General features: G+C 55.3%; 2 protein-coding genes across 2 annotated transcripts in view; one reads left to right on the top strand and one right to left on the bottom strand.

The window, feature by feature from the left end:
- Positions 1–968: 968 nt before the first annotated feature.
- The window catches only part of COQ8A (coenzyme Q8A), a 39735-nt gene continuing 24498 nt past the window's right edge, over positions 969–16205 (bottom strand). The window contains exons 5-15 of the mRNA XM_033099443.1: positions 8736–8810; positions 6471–6593; positions 4674–4759; positions 4400–4540; positions 4055–4136; positions 3878–3971; positions 3546–3687; positions 3306–3413; positions 3143–3208; positions 2870–2956; positions 969–2083 (exon numbers count right to left, since the gene is read on the bottom strand). Of these exons, the coding sequence (XP_032955334.1) occupies positions 1799–2083; positions 2870–2956; positions 3143–3208; positions 3306–3413; positions 3546–3687; positions 3878–3971; positions 4055–4136; positions 4400–4540; positions 4674–4759; positions 6471–6593; positions 8736–8810 (1289 nt within the window). The 3' untranslated portion in view covers positions 969–1798. The remainder of the gene's footprint in view (positions 2084–2869; positions 2957–3142; positions 3209–3305; positions 3414–3545; positions 3688–3877; positions 3972–4054; positions 4137–4399; positions 4541–4673; positions 4760–6470; positions 6594–8735; positions 8811–16205) is intronic.
- Positions 6606–10103, top strand: LOC117018474 (uncharacterized). The gene is made up of 2 exons (XM_033099444.1): positions 6606–8666; positions 9027–10103. The coding sequence occupies exons 1-2, from the start codon at positions 8193–8195 to the stop codon at positions 9156–9158; spliced, it is 606 nt and encodes a 201-aa protein (XP_032955335.1). The 5' UTR covers positions 6606–8192; the 3' UTR covers positions 9159–10103.

The following is a 16205-nucleotide window of genomic DNA, read 5'->3' as shown; positions in this document are numbered from 1 at the left end:
CTTGTATTTCCTTCCGTTTGGGTTTTGTTCTTTTTCTAGTTCTTTTAGGTATGTTTTGTTTTTATTGAAACAAATCAGACAATTACAAGAATTGTGTTTATTTGGGATTTTTCTTGTTTCTTGAGGTAGGCCTGGATAGCTGTGAACTTCCCTCTTAGAACTGTTTTTGCTGCATCCCATAAATTTGGAAAAGTTGTATTTTCATTTGTTTCAAGATAGTTTTTGATTTCTGGTTTGATTGCCTTTTTGAGTCATTGTCTGTTTAGTACTGTTTAAATCCACATATTGTGTTTACAGTTTTCTTCCTATAGTTGATTTCTAGTTTCGTGCCATTGTGGTTGGAAAAGATGCTCGATATGGTTTCAGTCTTCTTGAATTTATTGCAACTTATTTTGTGGCCTGATATGTGATCTCTTCTGGAAAATGTTCCATGTGCACTTGAAAAAAATGTGTATCCCGGAGTTTTTGGGTGAAATGTTCTGACAAGGAATCTACAGGTGGTGCTGGGTGCCAGGACTAGCCCTTGAGGAGCCGCAGCTGTCACGCAGACCACCCCATCCTGTCCTAGAGTGTCTGTTACTTACCAACATTAAACCACAGAAGTAGATTTTCCTTTAAGAATCCTTAAAACTGATACAAGAACCTGTTTTGGACCAGTGCAGTCTCTCCAAAGTAGTATTTCACCACCTAATGCACTTTTCAAGGTATTCATGGCCTGTTAGAAGGGCCCCAACCTGAATGTTCAAATTGACCCTGTCACCTAGGAATTCATTCTGCCCACGAGAAGCCACTTTTCAGGGCGATGAATGTGGGATAAGCCTTCCAGGTTCAGGCACTAAGAGCCTCACACTGAGAACATGTGCAAACCTTGCAGGAGCATCTGGAGACAGGATGGGGCGTGACACTGCCTGCGGGCTCCTCACCGTCAGCCCAGAACCCTTACAAGTGAAAGAAGTAATGTCACAATGCTAGGATGTTTTGTTTTTATTGAAACAAATCAGACAATTACAAGAATTGTACAAAAATTAACAGAGCCTATACTGACCCCTCAGGTCCAACTGGGTGACACCTATACATTCACCTCCTTCCACAAAGGCTCCTGGGCTGGGAGGGGGAAGGAGGTTCCCCCCCACACACCGTCTTCTGAGACGAGAGCTGTGTCCCTTTCTCGCGCCCTCTGCTGCTCCTGACCTTTCCCATGGGAGGCTGCAGTTCTCTGGAAACTTAAAAGTTGTCAAAAAATAGAGGAACCAGCCAGAGAGCAGGCGTGGGCCTCAGTTGGTTAAACAGTACTTGTTGGCACCGCTCAGATCAGCACTTCTCCCAGCTTCAGAGCATGGGCTGGAGAGGAAAAGGGGCAGAGAACACAAATCTCATTCGAGAAACACACACACAAACCTGTACTCCACGTTCAATAAAATCCAAAAAGGCTTCTGTGTATGTTTTTAGTGGCAGGGAGTCTTCGTCTCATCTTCTGGATAACATTCACAATAGGAAAACCCGTTACAAAAGAACTAAAATTGCCTTTTTACTTTTATCTAGAGTATTTCAGAGGATGAACAAACAGTAGGTGATTTTGACAAAGTAGTTGGGGTTTCATTCTCATTCCATACCCCCTGAGTGATAAAAACCGTGTATAAGCGCTGGTAGCGGGGCTCCCAGCAGCATCCCCTGCCATTTGCCAGCCCCCCTTCTCCTCGGCAAAGGACTTTAAATGCAGCGTCACCCCACCAGCTTCCTTCCTCCTGGTCGCAGCTGCACAAGGGCGCAGAGTTCGCACTGAGCGCCGGCCCAGCGGCTACTGCGCGGCGTGCGTCTTGCAGTAGTTGCTGTACGCCTCCTCGAACATGGCCTTACAGGGGAAGCGGGCCTTCAGCTTGGAGCAGATGAGGAAGGAGCCTCCCATCTTCCTGTGCAGTGAGTAGGTCTCCTCCGGGGGCGGGATGAGACGGTGCTTCAGCATGATGGGAATCAGGCTGTGGATCTTCTCGGTCGTGCTCTGGGTGCCAAAGTCAAAGGGCTCCTCGGAGGCAAAGGCCTCCCCCAGGATGAGGATGGCGTCCAGGTGGGCGTCTTCCATGGCCTGGAGGGAGGAGGCAGGGGATCAGGCCTGGGGCTCCCTCCACAGTGCGAGGGGTCAGGTGAGTGTCTCATCTCTAACTAGACTGGCTTATGGTAAGTGGAGCAAAAGCTCCGGTCATCAGGAGCCAGGAAACAACACTCAAGTGTGAACTGGGCTCCGTGAGCGACAGGGAGACGCAGGGTGTGAGCCACCGGCAGGGCTCGGAGTCCAGTCCTAAGCGTCCTGAGCGAGCCACTGCGCTCTTCACGGGTGGGAGGCCCCACAAGGGGTCTCTTCCCCCTCTTTCCCCGCCGCTGCCAGGAGAGCACGGCGCTGCTTTCTGAATGGCTTCCGGGGGCCAACACAGACCGCTCCCCTTTATTCAGAGGCCTGCGGAGATTTCTTCAGCTCTGCCCTCACCCTTTCCCAGTGAGGCCTTAGGAAGCGCGGCGGGTCCTGCCCTCACGGAAGCCCTGCACTCCCGTGGGACTGACCCAGTGACACCACTCTCTAAGGGGCTACAGGGGAAATGAGCGTCTGACAAGTCCCCTAGGTGGCCCCCTTGACCGCCCCCAAACCTGCCACGCTGAGAACCTCGAGCTGAGGCTGGCACAGGGCTTGGCTTGCAGACGGTGCCCAGGCAGCCCCGGGGCTCTCGAGACCCCTCAAGGGCAGCAATCGCCTCTGATTTCATCCATTTGTAAGTTGAGGTTCTGCTTAAGATTTCAAAGGAAAAGAGTCCACCACCCCGTGCCCCCTCCAGGCGCTGCAGGCCTGGGGGGCTCGAGTCCACAGACGCTTGCTCACCTTGACCTCATAGCCGGTGAGGAATTTCATCTCTATGGATTTCTTCAGCACGGCCTCCCTGTCCCTGTTGGCAGCAGCCCTGATGACCTGGCGGTGACACAAGAGGGCCCGTGCGCAGCACGTGAAGAGGAGCATGGGGGCCAGCAGCCACCGCCTGCCCCGGCCCCCACTTCTGTCCTCTCTGCTCCCTCTAAGCCGCTGGCCTCACCCACTGTCACCAGACACTGTCACCAGACACTGGTAAGCAGCGCAAGCGCTGGGCGGCCCCCCTACCTGGATGTAGAGGTCGGTGAAGGACTTGTCAAATTCCCGCGTGGCGCCAAAGTCCAGAAGAGCCACCTGCGAAGGGGCAACACCAGGGAAGTTTGCAAGTGGGGCTGAGACCCCCGACCTAGGAGTCCCCGCTCCCCTGGGGTGGCCACACCCAGGAGCTCACCTTGTGCTGCTGAGGGTCATAAAAGAAGTTGGACCAGTTGGGGTCTGTCTGCATGAAGCGGAACTCGAACAGCTCCCTCAGGCACAGGACCAGGATGTTGAAGCAGATCTGGGCAGCAGGGCAGGCCCGTCACAGCGACGCCCATTTTCCTCCGCGTCTCCCACCCAGAGCTGGGGCGGCCCCTTGTCCCCGCATCCCCACAGGGACCGCCTGGGGGCTGCAAGGCAGCAGCAGACACACCTCGTTCCTGATCTCCTGGCTCAGCTCCTCGGCCTGGTCCAGGGGGAAGCCGGACACCAGCTCTGTAGTCAGCACGTGGGGGCTGCAGAGCTCGTCCACGATCTCGGGCACATAGAAGAAGGGGTGGTCCTTCAGCAGCTCCCTGGCGGGGTGCAGGGGTGGGGGGGGTCACACCCTGGGCCCAGGTCCTCCCCACCCCCAGCCTGGGGACAACACGGGACTGAGCCCGACAAGTGGGGGTTCTGCTCTGGGCTGCGCAGGACGTGGCCACGGGCCCTGACCCCTGCCCTCACCGCCTCCCACGGGCACAGCTGCGCATGCGGGAGCCGCACCTGAACTTCTTGGCACAGGCGGCCTCGCGCTGGTAGTCGCACTCAAGGGCCAGCTCCCGCCTCAGCACGTCGATCAGGTGTTCGGGGAACAGACCTGGGCACCGGAGGAGGGCGTCAGGGTGCACTGGGGTCCCCAGAGCCCGCCCCAAAATCCGCCCTCGCGCAGCAGCAGCCCACCTTCCGGCAGCATGTTGCTCATGTTCAGAACGGCCATGAGGTTGTTGACGTCACTGTTGATGCTCTGGGCCACGCCGGGGTACTGTGGGGAGCAGAGGCGTCCTGGGAGGGGTCCCCACTCGCCCACCGCCTGTCGGCTTCCCGGCCACGTCCCACCCGGCCCCACCCTGACCTCGTTCCCCACCGTGCGCCTCCCACCCTTTCGGGGCCCCCTCCCTGCACCTCAGCCCCAAAGCACTCACTGTCCCCACCCCCTCGCACTCACTCACTTGGCCAGGCCCCGGGGCCAGACCTGCCGACCAGGGCCCTGCCCAGCCCCAGGGGGCCGCGCACACCGGCACCCACCTGGATCTTCATGGCCACCTCACGGCCACCCTTCATGCGGGCCAGGTGCACCTGCCCGATGGACGCGGCTGCGAAGGGCCGCTCCTCGAAGTACTCCAGCTTGTCCCGCCAGTTGGGGCCCAGGTCGTTGTTGAGAGTTTTCTAGAGGGAGAGGCCAGGGAGGGGCCGTGAGCACAGCCCAGCACCTGAGACACCCTGAGAGACACCCTGAGAAACAGCCACGGGCCCCGCAGCTCCCAGAGGCCCCAGGAGTCCCGGGCACGGCCTTCCTCACCGTCATCTGCTTCAGCGGCATGAAGTCTGCGCTCTGCCTCACGCGCTCAAAGATCTTGGCCAGATGGGGATTGATGAAAGCATCGTCTGGAAGGCACCAGAGAAGTCAGAGCAGAGGGCTGAGCCCTTGGAAGGAAAGCACACAGGCCAGGGACACAGCAGTGTCCTGGGACAGTGGCCGAGACGCTGTTCTCCCCTCCCAACACAAACTCCAGGTTCAAAGACAACAAGGCACAGGCCCAACGCCACACAGCAGGTGCACCTCAGATTCCTCCTTGCACCCTGGTAGCATTTTCCCACCTAGCACGTGGGTGGACAGAAGCTGCAGAGGGGACACAGGACACCGACCTGGAAGTGCCCTCTGCTGGAGAACCCGGGCCAACAACCATCTCCGGAGACACCCACACCCCAGTCCGCGACGCCCTCACCCCCCAGCGCACTGCGGCACCTGCGCGCCCCGGGGCCCTGGCGTGCGGCAGCCGCTCTGACTCCCGCAATAACCTGAGGTGGGCTCCTTAGAAATACCGGGCACAGCTGCTTGCGATTGTAAAAGCGAGTTTAGGAAATAAGGTGTAAGAAAGATCCATAACCTGACCACCTACAGAACTACTATTTCTTCTCTCTGCAGCAGTGACACTGCATGGGGACTGTCCCAGCCTCTCCCAGCGGCTGTCACGAGCACGTCCCCTGCTGCTGTTCTCTGAAACTCTGAAATGGCGCTGCTAGCCGAGCATCACAGCCCCCACGGAAGTCCTGCCGTGCGGTCCCCTAGTCCGACTGATGCTCACTTCAGCTTCTGGTGACAGTCGTGCCCCAGATGACCTTTTAGTCACCGATGCCACACAGCTGCCCCATCGCCTCGTGACATCAGTCGTCAGCACGTCAGCACCACGCATCACTCAGGTGTAAACACCCGCATTGCCAGTCGTGTAAGAGGGACACCTGACAAATACTAAGCGACTGTTTACTGCTTTGTGTACGTACTCCCGTCATTATTTCAGAGCGGACTCTCCACTTCCGTAAACACGTCTGCGGTAAGCAGGCGGCCGTGTCACACAGCTCGTGTTTCGTACCGTCGCGTGCGGCACGGGCTTGGAGCCCAGGAGGTAGCTGCAGCGCACAGCCTGTGGCAGGCTTTGCCTTCGGGTTGTGGACGTGCACACGCTGATGGCCAAACAGTGACATCGCTGAGGGACGCAGTTCCCAGGCGGACCCGACTGCCCCCTGCGATGGCCCCTGCACAGAGCGGTGGCCGTGTCTCCAAGGCCATCCTAAGATCTGTCACTAGACGTGGAGCCCCTGGACTTGGGGTTTGTGAACCGCCACCGCCCCTGCCCGCCTGCGAGTAGAGAGCCCAGCGAGTCCCTCTGACCGCTCCTTAGGGGACTCGCTTCCGAGGCTCCCACTCCAGTGCCAGCCTCTTGGCGCTCCTCCCCTGCGGGTCCCCCAACCTCGGCTCTGCTCTGGGGGCCACACTCAGATGGCCCCCTGCTCGGCCGCCTTCCCCAGCCTTGGGGCCACATGCCCCCGTCCCCAACACCACGCTGTGGCAGGCCTGTGAGCCCCACCACCAGCGCCCCCTAACCAATGGGGGCGGGAGGCAGATTCGCCAATTTTTGAGATGCCAGGACCACCTCTGCGTAGCTCACAATACCCAGGGAAAAGTACAACGTGGGCTCCTGTCTGAGTCACTTGGCCACAGCCTGGATTCATTCAGGCAAGAGGAGGGAGTGTGCGCGCGCCGCCCTCCCCGGGAGCCGAGCGCTGCGTCCTGCCCTCCGGCCCCGCCCCCACTCACCCTGGATGCTCAGCATCTGGCCCAGCTTGAGCGCCGCCCCGCGCACCTTGCACAGCGTGCTCACGATGCGCTCCGCGTTGGCCTCGGACAGGAAGGGGCTGGAGTCCAGCACGGCCTTCTTCCCTGTGGGCAGGAGCCAGGTCAGCAGGTGCACCCCCGCCCCCGACATCTCCCCCACACCCCAGGGCCACGCAGCCAGAGGAGGAAGAGGCAGGGATCGCGAGTGGCCCCGAGAGGCACCAGCAGGTGGGGGTGCACAGCCTGAGGACCCCGTGCCGAGACCCAGCCAGCGTCCCGTGTGCCGGGGGCACCCACAGTCGTCTCTGATCCTCCTCAGGAAAGTACAGGATAGCGGGGTGCGGGCGGATTTGTAAGTGCGATTCCAAAGTGCCCAGCACTGAGCCTGACAGGAGGCTCCGTCCACGTCCCCTCTCCTGCACCCGTAAAACCGGCGTCACCCTGGCAGGCCTGTGAGCGCCCCCACCAGCGCCCTCCAACCAACGTGGGGGGGGGCGGTGGCAGCCAGACTCGCACCAACTTTGGAGACACAATTTTAACTCCACGTTCCACACCAGGGCTGGGGAAGACCCTCCAGGGCCACCCAGGTCTCCCCATCCCCTCGCCCCCAACACCTGCGCACACAGGGCCATTCCCTCCATTCAGTCCCTGGGGCCTGGAGGGGCCACAGTCAGCTGGAGGTGGGGGGCAGGCCCTGGGAGGGAGGGGCCTGGAGGGACGGAAGGGCAGGTGAGCACTGCCAAGTCACTGCCCCTTGCCCTGCTGCCAGTGTGCTGGACAAAGGTCGCCAGCACCCCTGGGAGCACTGAGCACGCCCCACAGGGACAGCCGGCTGCAGTGAGAACTGCTCCTCAAGGAGGGAGCTCAGGTCAAGGTCGGCACCCATCGCTGGCACCTTCCTCTTCCCTCTGCCCAGAGGCCCCTGCAGCTCCCTGCAGCCAGCTGGCCCGGGGTGAGCGTGCAGTGACCTCAGATGACTATTGTCCAGTACACGTGGGGTGGCAGGGCGCTGACAGGCTGAGGGAGGCCACTACATCCTGCTGCCAACCAGCAGTGCAGCCAGGGGTCAGGGCCCCCGTCCAACCTCGGCGGTCCTGCCTAAATACAGAGTCGGCCCCTGTGCGAGGTGGGGACACCTGCTCGGGGCTTCCTGCCCTCCAGCCTGTGACATTCGGTGCTTTTCCTGCCCACTGTCCTGTGAGCCCACTTAGATGAACCCCGAGGGCTGCCCCACGCTGCCTGGCACTTTTCTCAGCCTGTATCACCTGGGGCCTGGCCCAGTGCTCAGAGAAGGACTGAGCCACATCCTCAAGGAGGGTCCAGATAGGTGGCCCGAGAGCCACCGAGTGCCAGAGCCTGCTCAGGAAGCTGGAGCAGAGCTTGGGGGCTGCCCAGGGCCATCCCACCCCGGTGTGGGCCCCTTGACCCCTAGCCGGGGTCACCACTTCACTGACAAAGGACACCAGCTGTAACCCTGGAGCCACTTGGACGAGGTGGGACGGAAAGCAGCCAGCTTCAGGGGGGTCTGGGGAAGACTGGCTTCTCAGTCCAGAGAAAGCCAAGCTTTCGTTTCCCAGTGTCTCTGCATCAACACTAAAAATACCCTCGCTAAATCCTCCCTGTCGTCTGGCCCCTTCCAAGGACACACATGATACCCCGTGTCCCCCGTACTCAGGCCTGTGGGGACAGGCTGGTACCTTCTCTATGGGAGGCCCCTTGTCCCCACAAAAGGGTCTTGTGGGTGAAGAGAGGCCATCTACGTGCCTGGCAGGACCCTCAGGGGAGCCCCACCCTGAGCTGGCAGCCAGGGCTATAGGGGCAGAGCAGCATGGTTTCACTGTTCTGACCCTGGGAGACGGGACAGGGGCCTGTGGGGTCTCTACCAGCGGCACCCACACCCCTCAACCGAATGAGGAGCCCTGGGCGCCTAACGTGGCCAAACCAACAGGCCCCAGCATCTCCAGAGTGGGCGGGCAGAGGCAGGGCCGAAGCCACAGCTCCACGGGGGAGGGCAGGGGTGCAGCCACTGGAGGAGCCGGGAAGGCCTGGGTGAGCCCGAGTCCGCCGGGACGGGCAACCAGCCCCAGGGGCCCCATTTACATGGAACTCAAGGTGATCGTGACCCTGAAGGCGGGACGTGAGGCGACACCCCCTGGAGGCCAACCGTCCAGGACACAGGTAAGGGCTGATGGCGGCCAGGCCCACCTCCCAGAGCCCACCCTGCCCCCAGTGAAGGGCCCAGCTCACCTGAGGGGTCATCAGGGCGGAGACTCTTCTTGGCGACTTCAGCCAGTGCCCCAAAACCCAGACCCACGGCCAGACCTGCGAGGAGGAGGCACGCGTGTGGGCATGGGGCTACTGCCCACCCCCCCATACACACCAGCCGTAGCTCCCCAGGGCCTCTCACTGACACACTACATTTTGAAAAGGTAGGAGATACATACATGTCTTTTTCAGAGAACATCTGGCTCAAGGTAGGTACTTTCTGTGAGAGAGCTTCATCCGCCCCCAACCCCCACCACCTTCGCTAATCTACAGGCTCACAAGACCCACAAATACACCCCAAGACAAGGCACCACTGGGAAACATGCTAGGAGGATGCAGCACAAATGGCAGATGGACCCGGCCTGGCACAGCCCTGGGAACACAGCCACCCACTGCGGACTGTGAGAAGAGCCTCCAATTCTCCAGAATTCTCTGAGTTCACGCAACTAAAAGGAAAGACCTCACTACAGTAATAGGAAGCAGCTGTTGGTGTGAGTCAGAGCATTTTGCAAAAGCAAAAGGTCAAGTGTCCCCAATCCAAGCCATGGGGGACTCACAGGAAGTCAGGCTACAGCCCTCAGGCACGGACAGTCATAAGGACATGGGGTACCAGCCCCACCGCCCCCTTTTGCAACCTTTCAAATCAGAGTTCATTAACACATCATGTATGCAGTGGTGGGGAACTGGATGACCCCAACTGCCCAGGAGAAACCTGAGGAGCCCAGCAGGTGCCACGAAGGCCATGAAGAAAGCCCGGGGTGCCTGGCTTGGGGCCTATTTCCTCTACTTGAAACAGTTCCAGCTGGATGGGGAGGTGGGGGCAGGGAGCACATGAGCAGAGAGAGTGAAGAACTCATGCTGACCCACTGACCACAGCAGAAGAGAAGGACCCAGGGAAGACCCCAGTGGGCCTCGAAGGGCACCGCCCTGGGGGGCCAGCGGGCCAACAGAGCAGCAGCCCCACCCCCACGCGGTGGGTTCCTGCCGGGCGCTCCTATTAACAGGCAGGGAAACCTGCACAGGCTTCTGTATCTTCCCCGTTTTCTACAGTGATTATGTATAACTGATGAAAAATAAAAGCTCGTGCCTCGTAGGTCGTTGTGAGGATTAAACAAAGAGGAAAGTGCTCGCAACAGAGCAGGGCCCAGGGTGTGCTGGGCAAGTGTTTGCTATTATCATTTCTCCAACATGGTTAGGCCAGAGCGGTGCGGAAGATACATAACGCGAGCCACCCAGGATTTTAAATTTTCTAGTAGCTACATTTTAAAAGCAGCATGTGAAGTGAATTCTGATCATTTATTTAACCCGATATATCTAAAACATCATGCCAGTAAGAACGCAATATAAAAATTATTAGAGATATTTTCCTTTTTTTTTTTGTCCAAAGTCTTCAAAATCCAGTGTGTATTTTACCCTCAGAGCATGTCAAGTTGGGACCAGCCACATTTCAGGTGCTCGACAGCCCATGTGGCTGGTGGCTGCTGCAGGGGGCAGCAGAGGGATAATAAGCCAAGCTCTGGCAACTACAGGAAGAAGCCACAGTCACCTGGAAATGGCCCGCAGTGTCACCCAGGGCCCACCAAGGGCAGCAGTACTGGGATGAAGGTCCCAGGGCCTGTTTTCCCCACCAGGTCAGAGCTGGGAGCCACGTCTCCAATGAAACACTAACTCCCCTGCCGCCTGCCCCCGCCACCCCCGCCAGCCCACCGAACACACTATCTGAATGAGCACAACAAATGATAACAGGCAGTAACCTTCAAACTGTAGTAACCTTCAAACTGTAGTAACCTTCACCAATGGCTCTGTGCCTAGATTTTTCTGTGCCTAGATCAAGTCCAAAGACAAACCCATAAAAGAGGCAGATGGCATCAGAGGTTATCCAGCCTGACCACTGTCAGCTGATACCACAGCTTGGGGGGCCCCGAACCCCTCCTTTACGCAGAGGCACCCACCAGCTCCTCCTGCTGGGACCCCTCAGAGGCTTTGTCAAACTGTTGTCTGGCCATGTCTAGACTGCAGGTCAGAGCCAAAGCTCTCCAAGGCCAAAGACCTGTCATGAAATAAATCACCACAAGAACCTTCTGCAAAGGAAGGCTCCTCTTGTGGTCCTACGAGCTTCCTCAGCACCGTCCATGGCCAGGCCCGAGATGCTGCCAGCTGAGGCTCGCCCTGCAGCCCAGGCAGCCCGTCCAGCAGCCCTGACCTGGGCCTCAGGGGCTCCTACTGTAGTGGACAGAACATAAGCTGGCTCCCACCATCCCCGACCCGGCCAAGCTTACAGCAAGTCCCAGAACCCTGTCAGAGGGAAGGGAGGGGCCCAGCCAGACGCTTCCTTCTCCCAGTACCAGGTGGCAGCTGGGGGCAACTCCTGGAAGATGATCTCTCTGCCTAGGATTCCTCAGGCCCTGGGGAGGCCCCCCAGAACCCACGCTCGCTTGTTCGTTCTCTCTCTCTCTCCCCCTCTCTGTCACCTGCGGCCCCACCTCAGCACCTTCAGAACAGCGTGCGTCTCCATCGTGTCTGATCCACACTCAGGCCTGGCCTGGCCCGCCTGGCCTGCTAGGAGTCCTGCAGGACAACCGGCCACAGAACCTGCTCTGGCCTCCATCCTAGCCTGTTAGAAGGCGCCAGCCCCTTCCAAGAAAAGTTCCTGACGTTTCTCTCACAGAGGTTTTGCAGTCAAGAAATGCAGGGGGAGTGGCGGGGAGCAGGGCGGTAGGAACACACTGGCTCACTTCCCAGGCTGGGGGCCTGCTCCTGTGACCTGGGAGCGCAGGCCCCCAGCCCAGCCCCTGCCTCCCAGAAGTCCCTCTGGAGGTCATCAGAGCCAAACGGGGCCCTCCCTGGAACCGCCAATGGGCTTCTGCCCAGGCAGGCACCAGAGGATAAGAAAAGGAAAACACTCAAACTCCTTCAAACAGCACATTGGTAAGGAAGCTTGGGGAAAGGTGTCTCCTCGCAGGAAGAAGTAAGGAAATGCTCCAGGCATGTTAGCCACCGAGGCTCAAGGCAGTAATGGGGACAAAGAGACAGCTCCGGACAGACGGACGGACAAGCAGCACGGCACTCACGTGCTGTGCACCAGGCGCTGAGCCCTGGCTTTACTACCACACGGACAATGCTGACCCGACCAGAAAGCCCACCCAGAAAAGGCCGGGGCGAGGAACTTTCCTCTGCTTCCGGTGTTCCTGAATCCTGAGCAATTCAGCCCACCTTCTCTGCCGCCCCCGGCCCTGGGAGAAGAGGGGGCCTGGGGAGGGGGCTGCAGCCCACGCACAGGAGGAAGGGGGCCAGGAAGGAGCGGTGGAGGAAGCTCCCTGGAGCGTGTTCTCGCAGGTTCTCAGGAGCTGGCCCCCATCCCAGAGCTGGATCAGTGGGGAAGCCCTGCTGGCTGAAGGGGACGAGGGCCTCTTATGGGTGGTGGGCTCAGACCGCCATTGGGGATAGACGCCTCTTGCACTCCGGTCCCAGGCTGACAAATAAGCAAGTGGCCCTGGGCGACTGGTGACTATGGCTCGGCTTCCTTGTCTGTAACTGGAGATAATAACTGCCCTAACCTCCCTCGCAGTTTCTCAGAGGGCAAAGACCTGAAAGCCCCCTTTAAAGTTTGCTCCTGAAAAGGCAGAAACCCTGCTCAGCACCCCTGCCGAGAGCACGGAACTTGGGAACGTCCCTGTCTGGCTGCCTCAGGAGGCAGCAGGAAATCAGGTGAGGGAACTGCTGTCCCTGTGTGCCACCCCCGAGGAGAGGCCAGAGCAGTCGGCCTCGGACACAGCCCGTCCCCGCTGGGACCTCAGGTCTCCACGACCTCGGTGAAAATCAAGTGCCCTATTGATCCATGTTTGGGGAAGGCCTGACTGCGGGCATGTCAACAAACACCATGCCAGGAGGTCGGAACATATCATGCTGCCTCGGGAGCTGTCAACACTTCTGCCCCAGCTGTCCTGCCACTGCATCCTGCCCACTGCCCACTGCCGCAGCCAAGGAGCCCAAAGCACCACCCCTGTGGGTCGGCTCTGCAAGGCCCGGGAAGCCACACGGGGTCTCCATCAGTGTGTCTCGGTCTGGACACAAAGACGAAGGGGTGAGTCAATCACAAAACTCAGTTCTTCAATTTATTCTCCTTTATCTTGGGAGTGTGTCTTTTGTACTTTTGCCTTTTTAAAATGCCCTTTCAAAAAGGTCCATAAAATGATGGTAATAGATGATGGTAGTTTCTGTTGTGTTTTAAATGTTCTTACTTGGAAAAATTTAAAAATAACCCAACTATGCCCATTCACCCAATGTTTGTTTTGAATTTTACCACTGAGACGGGGAGGAGGGGACAGAAAGCATGGGGAAGGGGCATGATGATCTCAGAGAGCGCTGTGTTGCTACTATAGCAACAGTACCCGCAGGTGTATCAGACTGTTTAGGAAATTAAGCAACAATCAGCTTTGCACCTCAACCTAAGCAACACCTGTCTTCTAACATGAGAGAGAACACTTGTGTGTTACTTTATCTCTTAAGAAACCCAATGGAGTCTCACAAACTATTTTTTAAAGCAAAGTACACTCTGGGAGTGAGGTTCCCTTAACCTATTAAAAATCGTAGGATTCCCAAGGGTCCGCTCTCTCTGCATTCCTGCGCAGAATCTAAATATCCTTATCTCTTCCTATTTCTTCATTTGTTTCCTCTGTCTTCCTATTTCCCTTCCTTAGTATTCTCCTCCCTTTTGCCTTAATGATGTGGATTGTAAATTCCTGGGTGAAGTGCTCAGCTCCCTTCAGTAACTTTTCTGTAGTGTCTACTTTATTAAAGTGTTATTTCCATAATCATCCAGTTCTCCCTCATTTTATAGGTTGAGATGTCTTATCTCCTCTGAACCTACAAGACTGACACACAAACAGCAAAAAGGATGGAAAATACAGAAAGGAGTAGAGGGAACACATAGAACAGAAGGAAAAGATCTAACATATGTGTAATTGGAGTCCCAGAAGGAGAGGAGAGAACAGAGCAGAAGCAATATATAAAGAAATGACCAGAATTTTCCAAAACTGATGAAAGACATCAAGTCACAGACTCTAGAAGCTCTGCAAACTCCAAGCAGGATAAATACAAAGCAAATCACACCCGAGCACATTACAGTCAAACTGCTAAACATCAAAAGAAAAAAGAAAAAATCTTAAAAGCAGCCAGAGGACAAAAACACACCTTACTTTCAAAGGAGCAGCAATAAAACAAACAGCTGTTTTCAACAGACAATGGAATAATATGGTTCAGGTTTTAAAAGGAAATCTTTTCAAACATGGAATATTATGCCCAGCCGAAATACCGTCTAAAACAAAAGTGTAATAAAGACATTTTCACACAAAGAAAAAAGAAAATTAACTATTAGCAAACTGCATTATAAAAAAGAGAAAGAAATTCTGCAGAGAAAAGGAAAATTGTTCCAAATACAATTATGGAAATGTAGGGAGAAAGAAACACAAAAAAGGGTACATGTGTGATAAATCTAAATTCATATAAGCTGCATGAAGAAATAATATGGGGTTTAATATATCTTAGTGATTTAATATACAGTGTAAAACATGTAGAAACAAAATGCATACACACATTAACACACACATATGCCTGTGCATGGGAGGGAATACGTGGATTTAAAGTGCTCTCCGGTCCTAGCATTATTTGGAAAATAGCAAAAATAATCATTTCTATTACATTATAGTAAGTCAAGGATACATACTATAATCTCGAGTCACCACTAAAACAACAGAGTAACACACAAGCTAATAAAGAAAAAAAATGTATAATAAAAAAAGTCTTTGATTAACTAAAAAGGCAAGATAGGAGAAAAAAGGGGAGTATAACAGATGGGTCAAATAATAAACAAAGACTAAGATAGTAAATATAAACCCCAGTACATCAGCAACTCCATTATATGTAAATGGACTAAATACTTGCATTATAAGACTAAGATTACTGGTCTGGGCTTAAATCACAGAAAACAATTATATAACATCCTTACAAAAGATATACCTTAAACGTAAGGACACAAAAAGGTTGGAAGTAGAAGGAAGGAAAAAAGAGATACCGTGCAAACATTAACCACCCCCCCAAAAAAAACCCTGAAACCCCACTATAACAGTACCAGACAACGCAGACTTTCATAGAGATAGAGAGGGGTGTAACGTAAGAATAAAGGAGTCAATCCCCAAGAGCATATACGTATTCTAAACCTGTAACCAACGAGTAACACAGCTTCCAAACATTAAAGCAGAAATTGACTGGACTACAAAAGGTAGGTGAGTCCACAATCATAGGAGGAGACTTAAATGTCTTGAGAGCTGACAGAATGAACAGACCCAAACACTCAAAGATCTGATCAATGTGAGTAACGAACTAGACAACGCAGCTGTATCACTGCACCAACAATGGCAGAATTCCTTTCAGGTACACAGGAACATTTACCAAAATATTCCCATTGGAGTCAAGACCCATATTTTACAGAAGGGAAAAAACCAAGGCAGGGCCCAAGATCACACGGAAGCAGGGCTGGCATCATAACCCAGGTGTGACGATGAACTAAAGCCCAGTTCTGACCCCAAATCCCAAACCTGACCCTGTCTTTCACATCATTCTGTAACAAACTCCGCTCTGCACAGAGGGCCCATAACACCGCAGCCATGATGTCCCACAGCCACGGGGACTCAGGACTCCCATCCTCGTCTCAGCATCAGAACGAGCCACGGAACCTGGAAAGCCCCCGCCTTCCACTCCACACAGCTCCCTGCTGCCGACCTTCGCAACAGCGACCTCCCCAAGATCTCGAGCAATCCCTTTCCTTCGTCCCCCGGTGACACATGTCCTAAAGCCTGTTGCTCTACACCTGAAAAGCATCTCACCCCCACGAGGGGAAGAAAGGCTAGAAGTGTTTTCTAGGAGAACAGAGTCGAGCAGTGTCAGACTCATGTTTCACAAGGCAATCAAGAACGTACACAGGTAATATGCTTCCACCTCTGAAACAAAAATATTTTTGCAACATGTGCAGTTCTTTCTAAGGATCTATGATATTAATTCTGATCCTTTTCTGTTCAGTTTACATTCTGTTTGTTTTTTAAATGCTGGTCCTGACCCACTAAATTGATTTCACACTCACTCAAGGGTTGTAACCACAGCTTGAAAACCTCTGGATGACGCAGAAGGCCCAGAACTCAATTCTGGAGCCAGAACAGTACATTCTTTCCTGCCCTGGATCCCCTTTGCTCCAATCCTGCCACCACCTCTGAGCCTGAAACATCAGCTGCTAACTGCTTGGGCAACAATGTGGGCAGCTCTGAATGACAGCTGTGGGCAAACCTCCAGCACACAGACACCGGAGGGTAGGCCAGGCTTCGGGCAGCTGTCAGAAGGGCTCAAGAAGCTCTGTCTGTGCAAAGCACCTACCAAAGCAGGGCTTCTCCACCCCAACAC

This window comes from Rhinolophus ferrumequinum, chromosome 27 (assembly GCF_004115265.2).
Source record: "Rhinolophus ferrumequinum isolate MPI-CBG mRhiFer1 chromosome 27, mRhiFer1_v1.p, whole genome shotgun sequence".
In the NCBI taxonomy this organism is placed as follows: domain Eukaryota; kingdom Metazoa; phylum Chordata; class Mammalia; order Chiroptera; family Rhinolophidae; genus Rhinolophus; species Rhinolophus ferrumequinum.
This window is presented reverse-complemented; position numbering and strand designations above follow the sequence as displayed.

Excerpts from the sequence above, each read along its gene's own strand:
- LOC117018474 (XM_033099444.1), top strand. The coding sequence starts at position 8,193 with ATGGGAGGCCCCTTGTCCCCACAAAAGGGTCTTGTGGGTGAAGAGAGG. Across the intron at positions 8,667-9,026 it reads GCCAACCGTCCAGGACACAG|GCTCACAAGACCCACAAATA; the intron begins GTAAGGGCTGAT and ends GCTAATCTACAG.